This window comes from Sceloporus occidentalis, unplaced genomic scaffold (assembly GCF_023333645.1).
Source record: "Sceloporus occidentalis isolate IW3139 unplaced genomic scaffold, rSceOcc1.0.p SCAF_15, whole genome shotgun sequence".
NCBI classification, from domain to species: Eukaryota; Metazoa; Chordata; class Lepidosauria; order Squamata; family Phrynosomatidae; genus Sceloporus; species Sceloporus occidentalis.
Window position 1 is genome coordinate 15,406,357 of NW_028316995.1, and position 12,320 is coordinate 15,418,676.

Below are 12,320 nucleotides of genomic sequence, written 5' to 3' on the forward strand. Positions count from 1 at the left end.
AAGTGTCGTAGACATCAAGCAGATGGAAATCATTATTTTTTTAATTTAGTTCATATTAGGGACATTGTACCAATTGTACACGATGTATCTAATTTACCAAAAAAAGAACTATATTACAAGGATAAAAAATTGATGGTATCACCCTATTAAACAACTGACTTGTCCCTACTAATTGACCTTTTGAATCTGTTGCTTTGATGATAAGATTTCTATTAAAACGTTCCAGCTCAGTCACTTTTTGTATACGTTTATTACGGACGCGCATCGTTACAGCTTGCCATCGGTAAATTAATACAGCCTTGTGCCTGTAGGATATGTCCGTCTTCACATTAAGGCAGCAAGCAACTTAAAGCAACTGTTTTCCCTGTGCCAAGGGCCTTTGATTTATTTGCCGCTTGTTATTTAAACGTCCCCATGTTTTACTGTAATCATCTTTAGAATATTGTCCAAATCAAACCAAGATAATTAGCCAACACAGACATGAGTTCAATATAAGATAAGACACTTTTGGCTGTACTTACAGAGTGATTAGTTTTTACTTGAAAATAATATCCTGGTACTACATGCCTGATTTTGATGATTTATATTCCTGCGCATAGTTATTATGTGAGTGGGAGGGAATGAAAACGCCAAAGGGTTAATTGCATGTGGACTCTGCACTGCTGAGAAGACTGATCTAATCACCGCTCTGTCCCTGTGCATCTGTTCACTATGAGGTCATCCCGTATGTTAATGACTTGCAAAATGAAGCGTAATGATGCGCTTTATCCAAATGGATGCAAACAGAGTCCCTCTTTACCTGTTACGTGAGGCAGAAATATAAAGGAAGAATAGCCCCAACTTAACACCCTAGGGGAAAAGACATAGGCACCCACATTAACACGCACTAGTAGCCGTTCAGTGTTTAATGAATGGCGCCAGCTTGTCCTAGCCGTGCCGACAGCCGAAGGTCAGTAGTATGGGTGCAAGATAGATTCGCCCCTTTACACCATCTCTTCACTTTGCAATAATTAGACGTGTGATGGGGAAGCAATCTGCGATCCTAAACCATGCGTGAATCTGTTCCTAACCCCTTATAGCGCTCTTTAGAGAGCTGAGTCCAGGAGGTTCACAATAGTCTCCATAATAAGAGTTGTGCCTTGGAGTGATAGGGGTCTGGCACGCACTATTTTCTGTAATACATTCCATAGACGTGCTAGAGAGGAGGAACACACTTTAATTAGGCATTTTTTACATCACACGTTAGTCGCTTTCAACGTTAAAGAAATGGCACCAACAGATTGGTACACTCCTTACTTTAATGCCACGTTCTTCATAAATCCATCCTGATTGAATCTCTGGGAGAATAAGCCTCTGCCGCCTTGTAGGGGTAACAGAGGGGGCAAAAGAGCAGGGGGTAGGTTTGCCTTCTCTTCTCTCTCCATACATTTTTGCTCATGATATGCCATTTCCCACTAGACCCCATTTCCAAAGCTTTTTTGTTTGGGATTGTGTTTTTTTGTGTGCAGGTGGCATGTAAATCTGCCCCGGCAGAGTATATTATGCCATTAGCTGGTGTAAAAGGATTTCTTTTTATTGAATATTTAACAGGCCAACGTGTCTTCATCTCTTCACCAGAGACCTGCGCAGGAAATTCCAAGACACAGACCTTGGTTACCGTAGCAGGGTCTGTCCGTCATCCAAACTCATTAAATAAATCACACGGCAATTGCTTAAAGATAGAATACACTTTACGATAACCCACCGGGCAAGTCAATCAAATAGTACTTTGGTATCTTAAAATATTGTGAACATAAAGCTTTCGAGAGTAATTGTTGCGCGGATTAAGTCTTAATCTGTCCATCTCCAATAATGTTTGAATACAGTGATTGAAATGGCATTTGATTGTGTGCTCGCATTTAGATCACAAGTATTTAGTTGTCCTGTGACTTCAGTTTTTAGTGTTAATTAGGACTTCCTTGGAAAGCCACATAGTGAATAGAAGCAAGCCCCTACAACAATTTAATTGAGCTGCCGTGTGCATGGATATCCTCATCTTAACCGTTTAGAAAACAGCCGTTGTGTATCTTCTGTGCTGTCCTATGCGGATAAGAGCGCTGCTTAACAGCTGTCATAGCTTGAGGGTGGGCTGACGTCTGGAGCAGAGGGGGAGGCTGGAGATTAATTATATATCATTCTTTCACTTCCAGCATGTCCATGCATTTATTTTTGGTTAGTGATCATCACATCTCATTTTCATCACTCCTGTTTCACAAAGTGTTAGTCACCGCTGCTGTAAGAGCTCCGGGGAGTTGGGTATCGTCAAACTTTGAGATGTGTTGTGTAAATGGGATGCGTTTCATTCTGCGTTTTGTTTATTTTCCATGCACTCGCCATTTGTAAGGGACAGTGTGAGTACGAGTCCTTTAGTCTGAATTAGACCCAGAGCAGCGATTACTTCTAGCAGCGTGGCACCCCTTTACTGACAGATTGGGTTGAAATGGTATGGTGTGCTAGTTATTGGCACGGAGTAAAATGCAATATATATTAGTGTATTATTTGCCGTGTTCTCAGCCAGGCATCAGCCATCTAACTTCTGCTCCCTTTGTCCCACTGGATCTCTTGGTGTCAAATTCCGTTCTCTCTATTGTTACCTCTCCAAGGCTTCCCTCTCCCTGCCCCCATTCATTTCTGACCCGTTGTGCCCCCACTCCCTGCTACATCTTTTCCCCTTCTGTGCCTGCATCTGTTACCCCCTCCTCATAATTTTTTTTTTTATTTTTTTTTGTCCACCCCAAACATTTCCCCCCCTAGAACCCCACTGATCACCACAACATAGAAAAAACCATATTGGTTAATCCTTCCGAGTTTGTTATAGTGGAGACTTAATCACTTTCCCCCAGATTGGCCCAAATTACCTTACATTTATTGCATTAATGTAATTGGTTAGATGCTCATACCATATTGAGAATAACTACGGCAAAGAATATAGATGTTTATTTAGTACATATACACCTAGTGTATGATAAATCTGCCTTTTAGTTTTATTTATTTTTAGTTTTATTATTGGTTGTGTGACATTTTATTTTTACTGAAGATGGATAAGATTAAGAAATGATCTGCTATAGCAACTTGTACGCTATTAAATGCAGATAGTTTAGCCCCTGAAAACAATAACATATTCCATTAATACCCCCAGGGTCTTCTCGATTTAAAACCATTCAAAAGGAGTTTTTGCTAGCAAAAATATTGTTCTGATTATTATTGATATGCTCCAGGTCATAGGGGTGTATTTCTGTCTATATCCTACGAAGAATTTTCCGTTTTAGAGGATTAGAATGTGACCTCGGTGGCATTTGTGCCTCATGACACCCGCTATATGCGGTTTATGAAACACGTTGCCTCATACAAAGCTGGTATACATGAAAGAGCAAAAATCTTGATTGCTAGTAACCGTATACGGCCAAAGATTAGCAAACCGATTATGTTGAGTTTTCTTTTGGTGAATAAGTGGCAACCATAGGAAGCGAAGAACTCAAGAAGGCTTTTTTTCATCATACGCGAACCTTGAAAGGTGCGGTAGAGCTTCCCGTCACTGACCTGGAACACCTTCCCTGCGGAGGCAATGCAAGAAGATCAAATATGTCGAGGGGAAAAAAATACAATCCTTGCTACTCCATGTTGGGTACAGTTCATCTTCTGCCATAAATTTATACTGTCGACAAAATCATTTTATGTTAGAACTAAACCACTTAGTTTTTGTGGAAATGTCCTGCATCCAGGAATCCAAATAGTTTTACTGGTTTCCCTAATTTATTTAAAGAAATAAGACACATAAATCCTTTCAGATATTACTGAAACTTCCCATGATCTTTAGCAGCCTTGCATTGATTATATGGAAGAAGAGTCCATGAAATCTTCTACTAAAGCAATATTTTTGATGTTCACTTTTTGATGTATTTTATATTGTATATGTGTATATATTATATATATATCCTATATATACTAACTGTAGATCCTGCTGTGAGTAAAACTGATACAAAATCTTACATGATCCTTTTTTTCTACATTAGCAGCCATTTTTGTATATAAAATGCTAAATGTGTAACTGAAACAGTATTAAAACAATAGAAAATGAGTCAGCTCTATGAGTTCATATGATCACTGAGGGTTATTTCCTTCACTTCTAGGACGTAAACTAATTCTTTTTCACTCAAAGGCCGTTCCTGCATTGTATTTTTAAGAGAAATTAAAATGAATAACGCAAGCTACTACTGTTATTATTTTAGTGCAATCGCAAAGAGCTAGCAATAGATAATCGTATAAGCTTGCAGAAATATTTAAAACTTAAGAGTTTTTGTGATTGCCTTAAAATTATATTTTATTGCTATGCACCCATTATTCGGGGGTTCTGTATAAACTTTCAACCATAAATATTCAATTGATTTCTATAGCGATTGTAACACTTTGCAGAAGAATTGTTCTTTTCGCATATATATATATACCCTTTTGCATGACGTTTGGAGTTCTTTTACTTTACGAGGCGGACATAGAAGCTTATTCTCTATAGATAGCCTGCCATGATGTATAAATGAAATATATTTTTGCTGATTGGCACCCTGTGTAGCTAATATCTCCGTAAAATGCCAAATGTGTTTCTTTTGTGGTTTTATTTTTGTTTTTTAAATGTATCACCATGTACCTTTTATGCGTTATTCTTTACACAAAGAATTCTCTCTGGATGCTTGTCTACACTTTCCAACATGTTGCACATCTTCCTAGCGCCAGTGGTAAAGAGGCATTGAATATGCCTTTTAAAGGGTTATACGGCATTCATCTCGCATTGCGCAATAGCTCACAAATGATGCCTTTTCTCTGATGTTCATGCGTTCGGAGCAGATGTGTTTACTCACTCGATCTTGTGTTTTTGTTCTCTTCCTCCCCTTTCAGATTAGAATATGTTAAAGTCCCTTTACGATAATGAGCAAAGGTAAGATTCATGCGTTTAGGAGGCTTCACTTGGTTATGGCTTTGCTTGTTTCACCGCGGCTTTTACTAATCAGCTCTTATTATGTGGTTTGGATGACAAATGAATAAAAGAAATGAAACAAAACCGAGAATGATGTCTAAAGAAAACACGTTCCCGGGGAAGCTTCTCCGAAACAAGTGTTAGTGGGAATTAACACCTGACTGTGTAGCGACACTGACAATGCGGCGGTACTGTTAGAATTTCCCCTGCCCTTGCATGTCTGAGCTTCGACAGAAAAGCACATTCTTCTCTTCTGCTTGTGTTTGCTTGGGGCGGTATCTGACACCAGCACCTGCCATACTGGAAAATGTCTTTGTTGCTTTGCACTTTTGTTTGAATTGCTGCAGGGGAGCCAATGGAAGCAAAAATCCATTTACTTTTCTCCTCTCTCTTTTTTTCTCTCTCTCACTTTTTTTTTCTGTAGGCTTAGGACGCGTAGAATAGGATCTGTAGATAGAACAGATAAGAATTGGCACGTGCTGTGCAGCTTTGGCCCTTTGAGTTAGCTAAACTTAATAAGTACCTTTATTTTTGGGGGGGGTGGGGGAGGGGAGGGGAGTGCAGATTGGGCTTCTGAATGGAACAGCTGGGAGAGGAAAGGCAGACAAAAGAAGGGGAAATACTGAGTGCTCTGAGCCTAGAGACTGGAGGGAGCAGGCTAGGGAGCAGGCTGGCCACACGCCAGGTGTGACCTTTTCAGGCGTGCTGGCTCTGCTTGTTTGTCTGGGCAATTTACAATTCAGCCATAGAACTGAAAGATAGCGACAGGGTTTAGAGTGGGGACAAGAGGGGACACGGCATGGAGACTCATGTTTAACGCCTTCTGTACAAATCACTCTGAATTATCTTTTTTGATGTTGTTTAAAAGTGCAGTTCCGTATGCAGTACATGCTTTCCACTTCTTGATTTCTTTAGCGCCATCATATTCCGCAGCACTGTACAAATGTACAAAAAAAGTCCTGCGCGATAATATTTCACAGTCTGTGTCCACAAGCCATGTTGTTTAAATATGAGCCCACTAATGAAAGTGCAAGCATGTTCCCAAACACCCGGCTCCCCTGAATGAATACCGCTACTAATATTTGGCCGGTATTATTTATGAATTTCTACTTAACCCAGGAAGACTCCCGCTATGCTAAGAGCAGCCATGCATTCTCAAGAGCTGCCTGAAATCAGAATCATACTGGTGATTTTCAGAGAAAGAAATATAATTAGGAAAGCGGGAGGGCAGATTCAATTTGCACAGAGCAAATTATTTTTTGAACCAAGCACCTGGAACTGCACTCTTAACCTCATCAGTGTAAAGCAGGTATAATTACTGTTTCCACTGCTTCAATGCCAGAGATACCCAAGCATGAGCAAGTGGAATTTGTTTGGGGACCTCTGGCTCAGGCATTTATTTCGTAAATGAATGCACGGCTGTTTAGGGGGCACTAGCATTCTGATTCTGGACACCTTGAAGCCACTTGTTTTTTTTTCTTATTATTATGTAAGCACATTTCCTTCACATTGCATATTGTTCATGACAATAATAGTTTTTTAAAGTAGTAGTCCCATTTAATACGTGACCCTTGGCATAATATTACACAAGTGAGCTTGGCCTAGGAATGACTAGTTTCCTAAATCAATTGCAGTCTTTACATCTATGTCTTTATGATATAGATGTAAAAAACTTGTCAAGTCTTTGGTGTCATTGACGAGTGATGCATATCCATCTCAAAGAACCTTGGGTGATATCTGGGACTGCTACTTATGTACATTAAATTTGTTCTCACTTACATTAAATAAGTTCATATAGTGATTATAGTTGGATTTTCTTGACTGATACAAAAAAAAGTTGTTATGCTTTTTTCTGAATTTAGCACTGTTATTATCATGTTTAAGCGTGCAAGCGGGCCATCTTTACCCACTCTGTAACAGTTTCTTTTAGCCACTTTTAGTTGTTTGTTTTTTTAAAATGTGTGGACTGTAAGAAGCGCTCTGTAAATTGTTGGCGCTAGATAAATGATAATAGTATTTTCCTCCCATTTAAATATAAGATCCATTTTAACGCGATACCAAACAGAATGTATTCATAAGTGCACCATTAAGAGGTTCCAATATACTGTATTTAATATCTGTCTTGTATTATATATATTTGAAGTCTGACTGTACCTTAAAGACACAAGAATACCCATGACATACCGTAGGGTCATTTATGAGCCTTTTTCTGTAACGTGTAACCTGTAACGAGTCCTGCACCATTCTGAGCAGTGCCTTATTTCTGTCCCAGCTAGGGTGAGCATGTGTAGGATGAAGGGGTTAATTGGTTTACAGCTCGGTGTGGAAACAGATCCTCAAAGTTTCATTACAAGAAAAAGGCCAAGTAATTAGAGTTCGTGCCAGGCAGCTTGCGAGTGGAATTACAATATTTGTATGAAAGCCTTTATCTTGTGCGGTTATTACTTGTGCGTTGTGCAGCTGCTGTCTCTCTATCAATCAAGAGGCTTCAGAAGGAGCTTCAAGGTTGATTGCATAGTTAAGGATTTGCCAGAAGAAAGTTTTGACTGATGGAATGCACAAACTTTGGAGCTAAAGGAATGCGGAGTGTGCTGCTAAGCGCCTAGGTGCGGCCGGCCGGCCGGTCTTTACACAGTCCTGCCTGTTTGGACTGCACAGTTCTTCATATGCGCAGGAGCTGTATTGTCGAGAAGCTTGCATGAATACCGCGTCAGCTTGCCCAATTGGCTGAATTTGTATTAATTTGACCATCTGCCATTCTGTTTAGCTGCAGGAACATATGATACAAAAAGCCGCTCCCTCCCCCCTATCTCCATGCCCTTAGGGAGCACAAAAAAAAGAAAGGACAGAGAATTTCCATTCCTACCACCCCAGACTGAAAAGCATCTGCATTTTTTCACAGAGCCGTTTTCTTTAAAATAACGTGGATTTTAGGAAGCCCTCTGCTTAGCGCTCATACTTCTAGATAGGATTAATTAGAGATGTCGAACATTAAAACAATCAAAACCGGTTTTGTTTGTGGGAGCCTAAATAATTAACCCCTTACTGCTTCTAGCAACCTATAGCAGTTTAACTCTACAGATGATCTTAAAAATATCAGCAAGAATTTAGGATACAACATATGACATTTGATATTTTTAAGATTTTGTCTAATTTAACTTTTTCTTTTTCCTCCCTGTCCCCATTTTTCAGAAATGTTTAGAACACTGCATATGGCTTGAAACACTTTTTAAACATATTTTATTTTAATGCCATTAAAGAAAGAAAGGAAGGAGGAGGAACTGTTTTGGAACTTGTTTCTTCAGGTCCTTATCCCCGGTTTTTGAAATTATGTTTCTCCACTGTTAAGATATAGAGCATATCAAGAGTTCAGTCCACATTTTACCCTCCAATCCTTTACCACTACATTTTATCCTAGTTTTTTAGGTATCTATTGACTAAATTCAAGGTAATTAGGCGTTTCTCTCCGTTGGAGTGTCTGGCAAATTAACCATTCAAGAAGCCGTATCACAAAGTGAATCTACATTGATTTTTAGTGAGGTCTGAACTCACGGCTTTGAAATTGAGCAACTCGGAGATGCAAATAACTAATTTTCAGTAGCTCTCGCTGAAGTCTGAGGCTGTGAGGCATCAGCGACTTTCTCCACTTGAAAAAGAAGAATGTAGCCCTTTAACCTAACAATGAACAACATCATAGGAAAATTACCCTATGCTGATTCCACCCAACAGAATTGAGCCCATGTGTCATAAGATCATACATTCGTTAAGCCTTCATGTTTCCTTATTGGATTGCTCCCCGGTCCCAGACAGTGATGGCTTTTAAGAACATTGTTTACTTGTTGCTTACATTCCTTTAGTGTTCTCGAGAAGCCGGCTTTTTTCCTGCGCCTTGGTTCTAATGAGCGATGTGTGTTGTATGTATAAACAAACCAAAGGTAAAATGTTTTGTCTTCCAAAGACACTCAGTGAAAGACATGCAGTTTATGTTATTGTGCCGTGCAATTTCTGTGAATGGATTTCTTTACAATCTGGGATTTTTTGAAGCCTTTCATTGAGGTTCCTTATAAGTGAGCTGGAGGAGGAGTGTTAGCTCTATTGTGATTGTGTCTGAATGCCGTGCTCATTGGAATGCACAATAGTCTGATCTGACAATGGGATACTTGGGTGGCAGGTAACACCAATGGCCTGAGTTCTGTGCCCTGTGTGACCTCTGTGTCATTTGTGGGCTGTATCCATGAAAATACACCTGACTAATGAAATACTTCTACACAGCGACTGGAAGTTACTGGTACTCAAAGACACACGCGGCACGTTGCCCGTGAATGCCAGAACCTGATGAGATCCTTGGGAAATCAAGATGCCCTTTATCAAATCTTGTAGTGTGATTAAGAAGGCAAACATCATATTATAGATGTCTAGACCTGTCAGCTTTTGATATTCCTTCATTGGGTTAAGTTGACTGGATTTGGGACAATGGCCAGTGTCTCTTCTGAGCTTCCATTCTCCCTCACCCTGCCTGTTTGGAAGTATTGGCCGTGCTCACCTCTGTTGAGACTCCAGTTGAGTAGATTGGATGTTGGTGAGAAGCTGCAGGAACCGGCATTCCAGAAGAATTCTTCGCTGGAACGTGGATGGTTTAGTTGAACAGCACAGCAGCATTGTAAACGACGATGTGAGAGGTCCCCACGGGAATGTTAACATTTCTACTCCGTAGTACCACTTTTCCATCAATCTTTTATCAGTCAGCTTGGATAGGAAATCTTGCTGCTTTTGACTTCATCTTCTGAGATAACTATTCCTCCATACCGAATAATGAAAAAATCAATGCCATTGGCTCATGGACTTCCCTATAATTTTATACTGCACATTATACAGTTATGTATGTTCGTGTCTACCTAATCCTTACGTTGTGTGGTTATGTCCTGATGCACCTAAACATGGTTATTTTATGGCTGGACATTGATGCTGGGAAAGCCAAGCAGTTGCAGTTAGTTTAGTAACCAACAGTGGCTTCTCTGCAGGTATCTAGTCCACCATTAGCTGTTCATGTGAACTTGGTAGGAATGGTATGTCGGCAGCACTTTACCAAACCTTTTTTATATAACATGAGCACTTCTCATTACAGTATAACCCTTTGGCACACTGCTGTGTCACATGTTCATTTAACCATAAGCTTAACGAGTAGCTGCGATTGTTAACCATTTAGAAAACAAGCACTTCTGTCACCTTGAGCTGGATCGTCCAGGGTGTATGTCACATTACCCACAGGTAGCCTAATGGGCATGTTGTGTCTTAAAGGTCATGCGTCATAATCTGTCTCTTGTTGGGATCATGGCATATACTTCTCTCTCTCTAAGCTATCATCGATCATGAATATTTTCACTTGAAAAAGACAACCTTTTGTTTTTGCATTGCCAGGCTTGGTTTTCTGGTAATGGAATGGAGTCCATGACGTGGATTAACAGTCCTTGAGGAATACATATACACGTCCGGGTCCAACGCAGAAAAGGGAAAAAGGCCTTAATATCATCTAAATGTCTATATCATGTGATATTGATTTCTTTCACTCTTTCATCAATGGAAGGCTGACCTGCGTAGTGGAATTGTGTTGAAACGATTAGCAGCCTGCTTTTACATCAGGTCTACCTTATGATTCATAATTAAAGATGATGTAGTGTCTGATGAAATTAAATTCCCTCTTACCCTACTGCTCTGGGAAAAGACGTGAGAACAAAAGCAACAGCGCTCCTAGATTGCAACAGACATTTCTGAATTCCTCGGTGCACGTTTATAATTGTACTGGGAAGGATTTGTTCCACGCAGGCTTTAATTTTATTCATTTTCTGTTATGTTTAATAGCTGCAAGCTCATCTGGTGCCATTCAGACAAGCTATTCTGTCGTGACCCGCAGTGCTCGTCATCTTCGGGGAATAATTGAGTTGTAGGTTAATGTTTAGGATATCAGTATGTGAGCTCGTATGAGCCGCCACACGCAGGGATTTGCCCGGCTGCGCAGATTGTTGCCCTCCTAGCTGATGTGTTTTTTTTAACATATGCCCTTGTAGGGTTTCAGAGATTTCGGCAAATACCCCAGTAACATGACTTGCCTTTTATAAAATACCGACATAAGGCCTACAATTTACTGCTGTGGGATTTCTGCGTCTGATCACATTGCTCCATCATAGCGTGTTTCTAAATGGGGTCTAGTGTGCAATAATCATTTTTTGGGGTTGAAAAGCAGGGATATTTAGTTCAACTCTTCTGTGTCTTTAAGTCTGTGTTGATTATTCTTTTGTTATTCAGCGTGCTGGCATGGTCCTTGTAAGAGGGATGGAGTGTAAATGTGTGGCTCATCCCAATCAGCCACAAAAGGAAAAAAAAATTGAAAGACTACAGTCTGTGGCTTCACGTTCACTTCAGCTCTGCAGTCAGATGTCTGGTAATTGTGGTATATACATGTAGAAGGGCTGTGCAGAATTTTTTTCATTTTTTTTTTCTTTAAATTTGAATTTTTAGAGGATATGCCAGAGACCATAAACCAGGGGTAGGAGCGCAAGTTTAATATTTCAGAATACCAACGTCGCTTTGTTTGGGGGGGGGGGGGACAGCCCCAGTGAATAGGAATGATTGAGCTGGTCCTCCTACATAATGTACAGTTGCATTATTATTTATTATTGATTGTTTTATATAGAGCCGTCATATTCCGCAGCGCTGCACATCATTTCGGGAGAGAATATATTTTTGCTATTGCGTTTTTGACACATCACATGTAGATTTGGTTTGGTAACTCCTTGACCGTAGTTTCTTCTCGTCTCCAGGTCTCCCCGCTAGCACCAGTTCCGATCTGTCCGGAGCCACGGGAGCAGAGGCTTCAGATCCCACCTCTCCAACACTAACCCGCGCCACAAAAAACAAAATGTCTGGAAAACTGCGCCGCTCCGCCAGTGCTGTCAGCAAATCTTCCAATTGAAGCACTTTTTTTGTTTTTTATTATAATGAACTCTGTCCAAGAGATGTTTTTAAATAACTAAAGAGAGGACTTTGTACCTGTGAACAGAACTTTTAATAAGGACACATCGTGCAATGTTGTCTTTTGTGTCTAGAGGGGCGGGACCCCCATGGGTAGGTTACGAGTAAACCATCCGCTAGACACTGCGGTATGATGCAACTCCTGCTAGAAGATTGGTGGTGGGAAGGCGAGCTTAATGATGCAACAGGAGTGAAGGTGAGGGACCACTTAATGGGTGTGCAAGAATCACAACATCTGAAGAATTCCTGCAAGGTCTCCTGAGTGACTGCGTTCTGTTGCCTC

At 40.3% G+C, this 12,320-nt stretch overlaps 1 protein-coding gene across 1 annotated transcript in view; it reads left to right on the top strand.

Annotated features, from left to right (window-relative positions):
- The window catches only part of LOC149303293 (ral GTPase-activating protein subunit alpha-2-like), a 143,850-nt gene extending 131,872 nt beyond the window's left edge, over window positions 1-11,978 (top strand). Inside the window, exon 40 of the mRNA XM_089481423.1 lies at window positions 11,827-11,978. Within this exon, the coding sequence (XP_089337549.1) occupies window positions 11,827-11,978 (152 nt within the window). The remainder of the gene's footprint in view (window positions 1-11,826) is intronic.
- The last annotated feature ends 342 nt before the right edge of the window (window positions 11,979-12,320 follow it).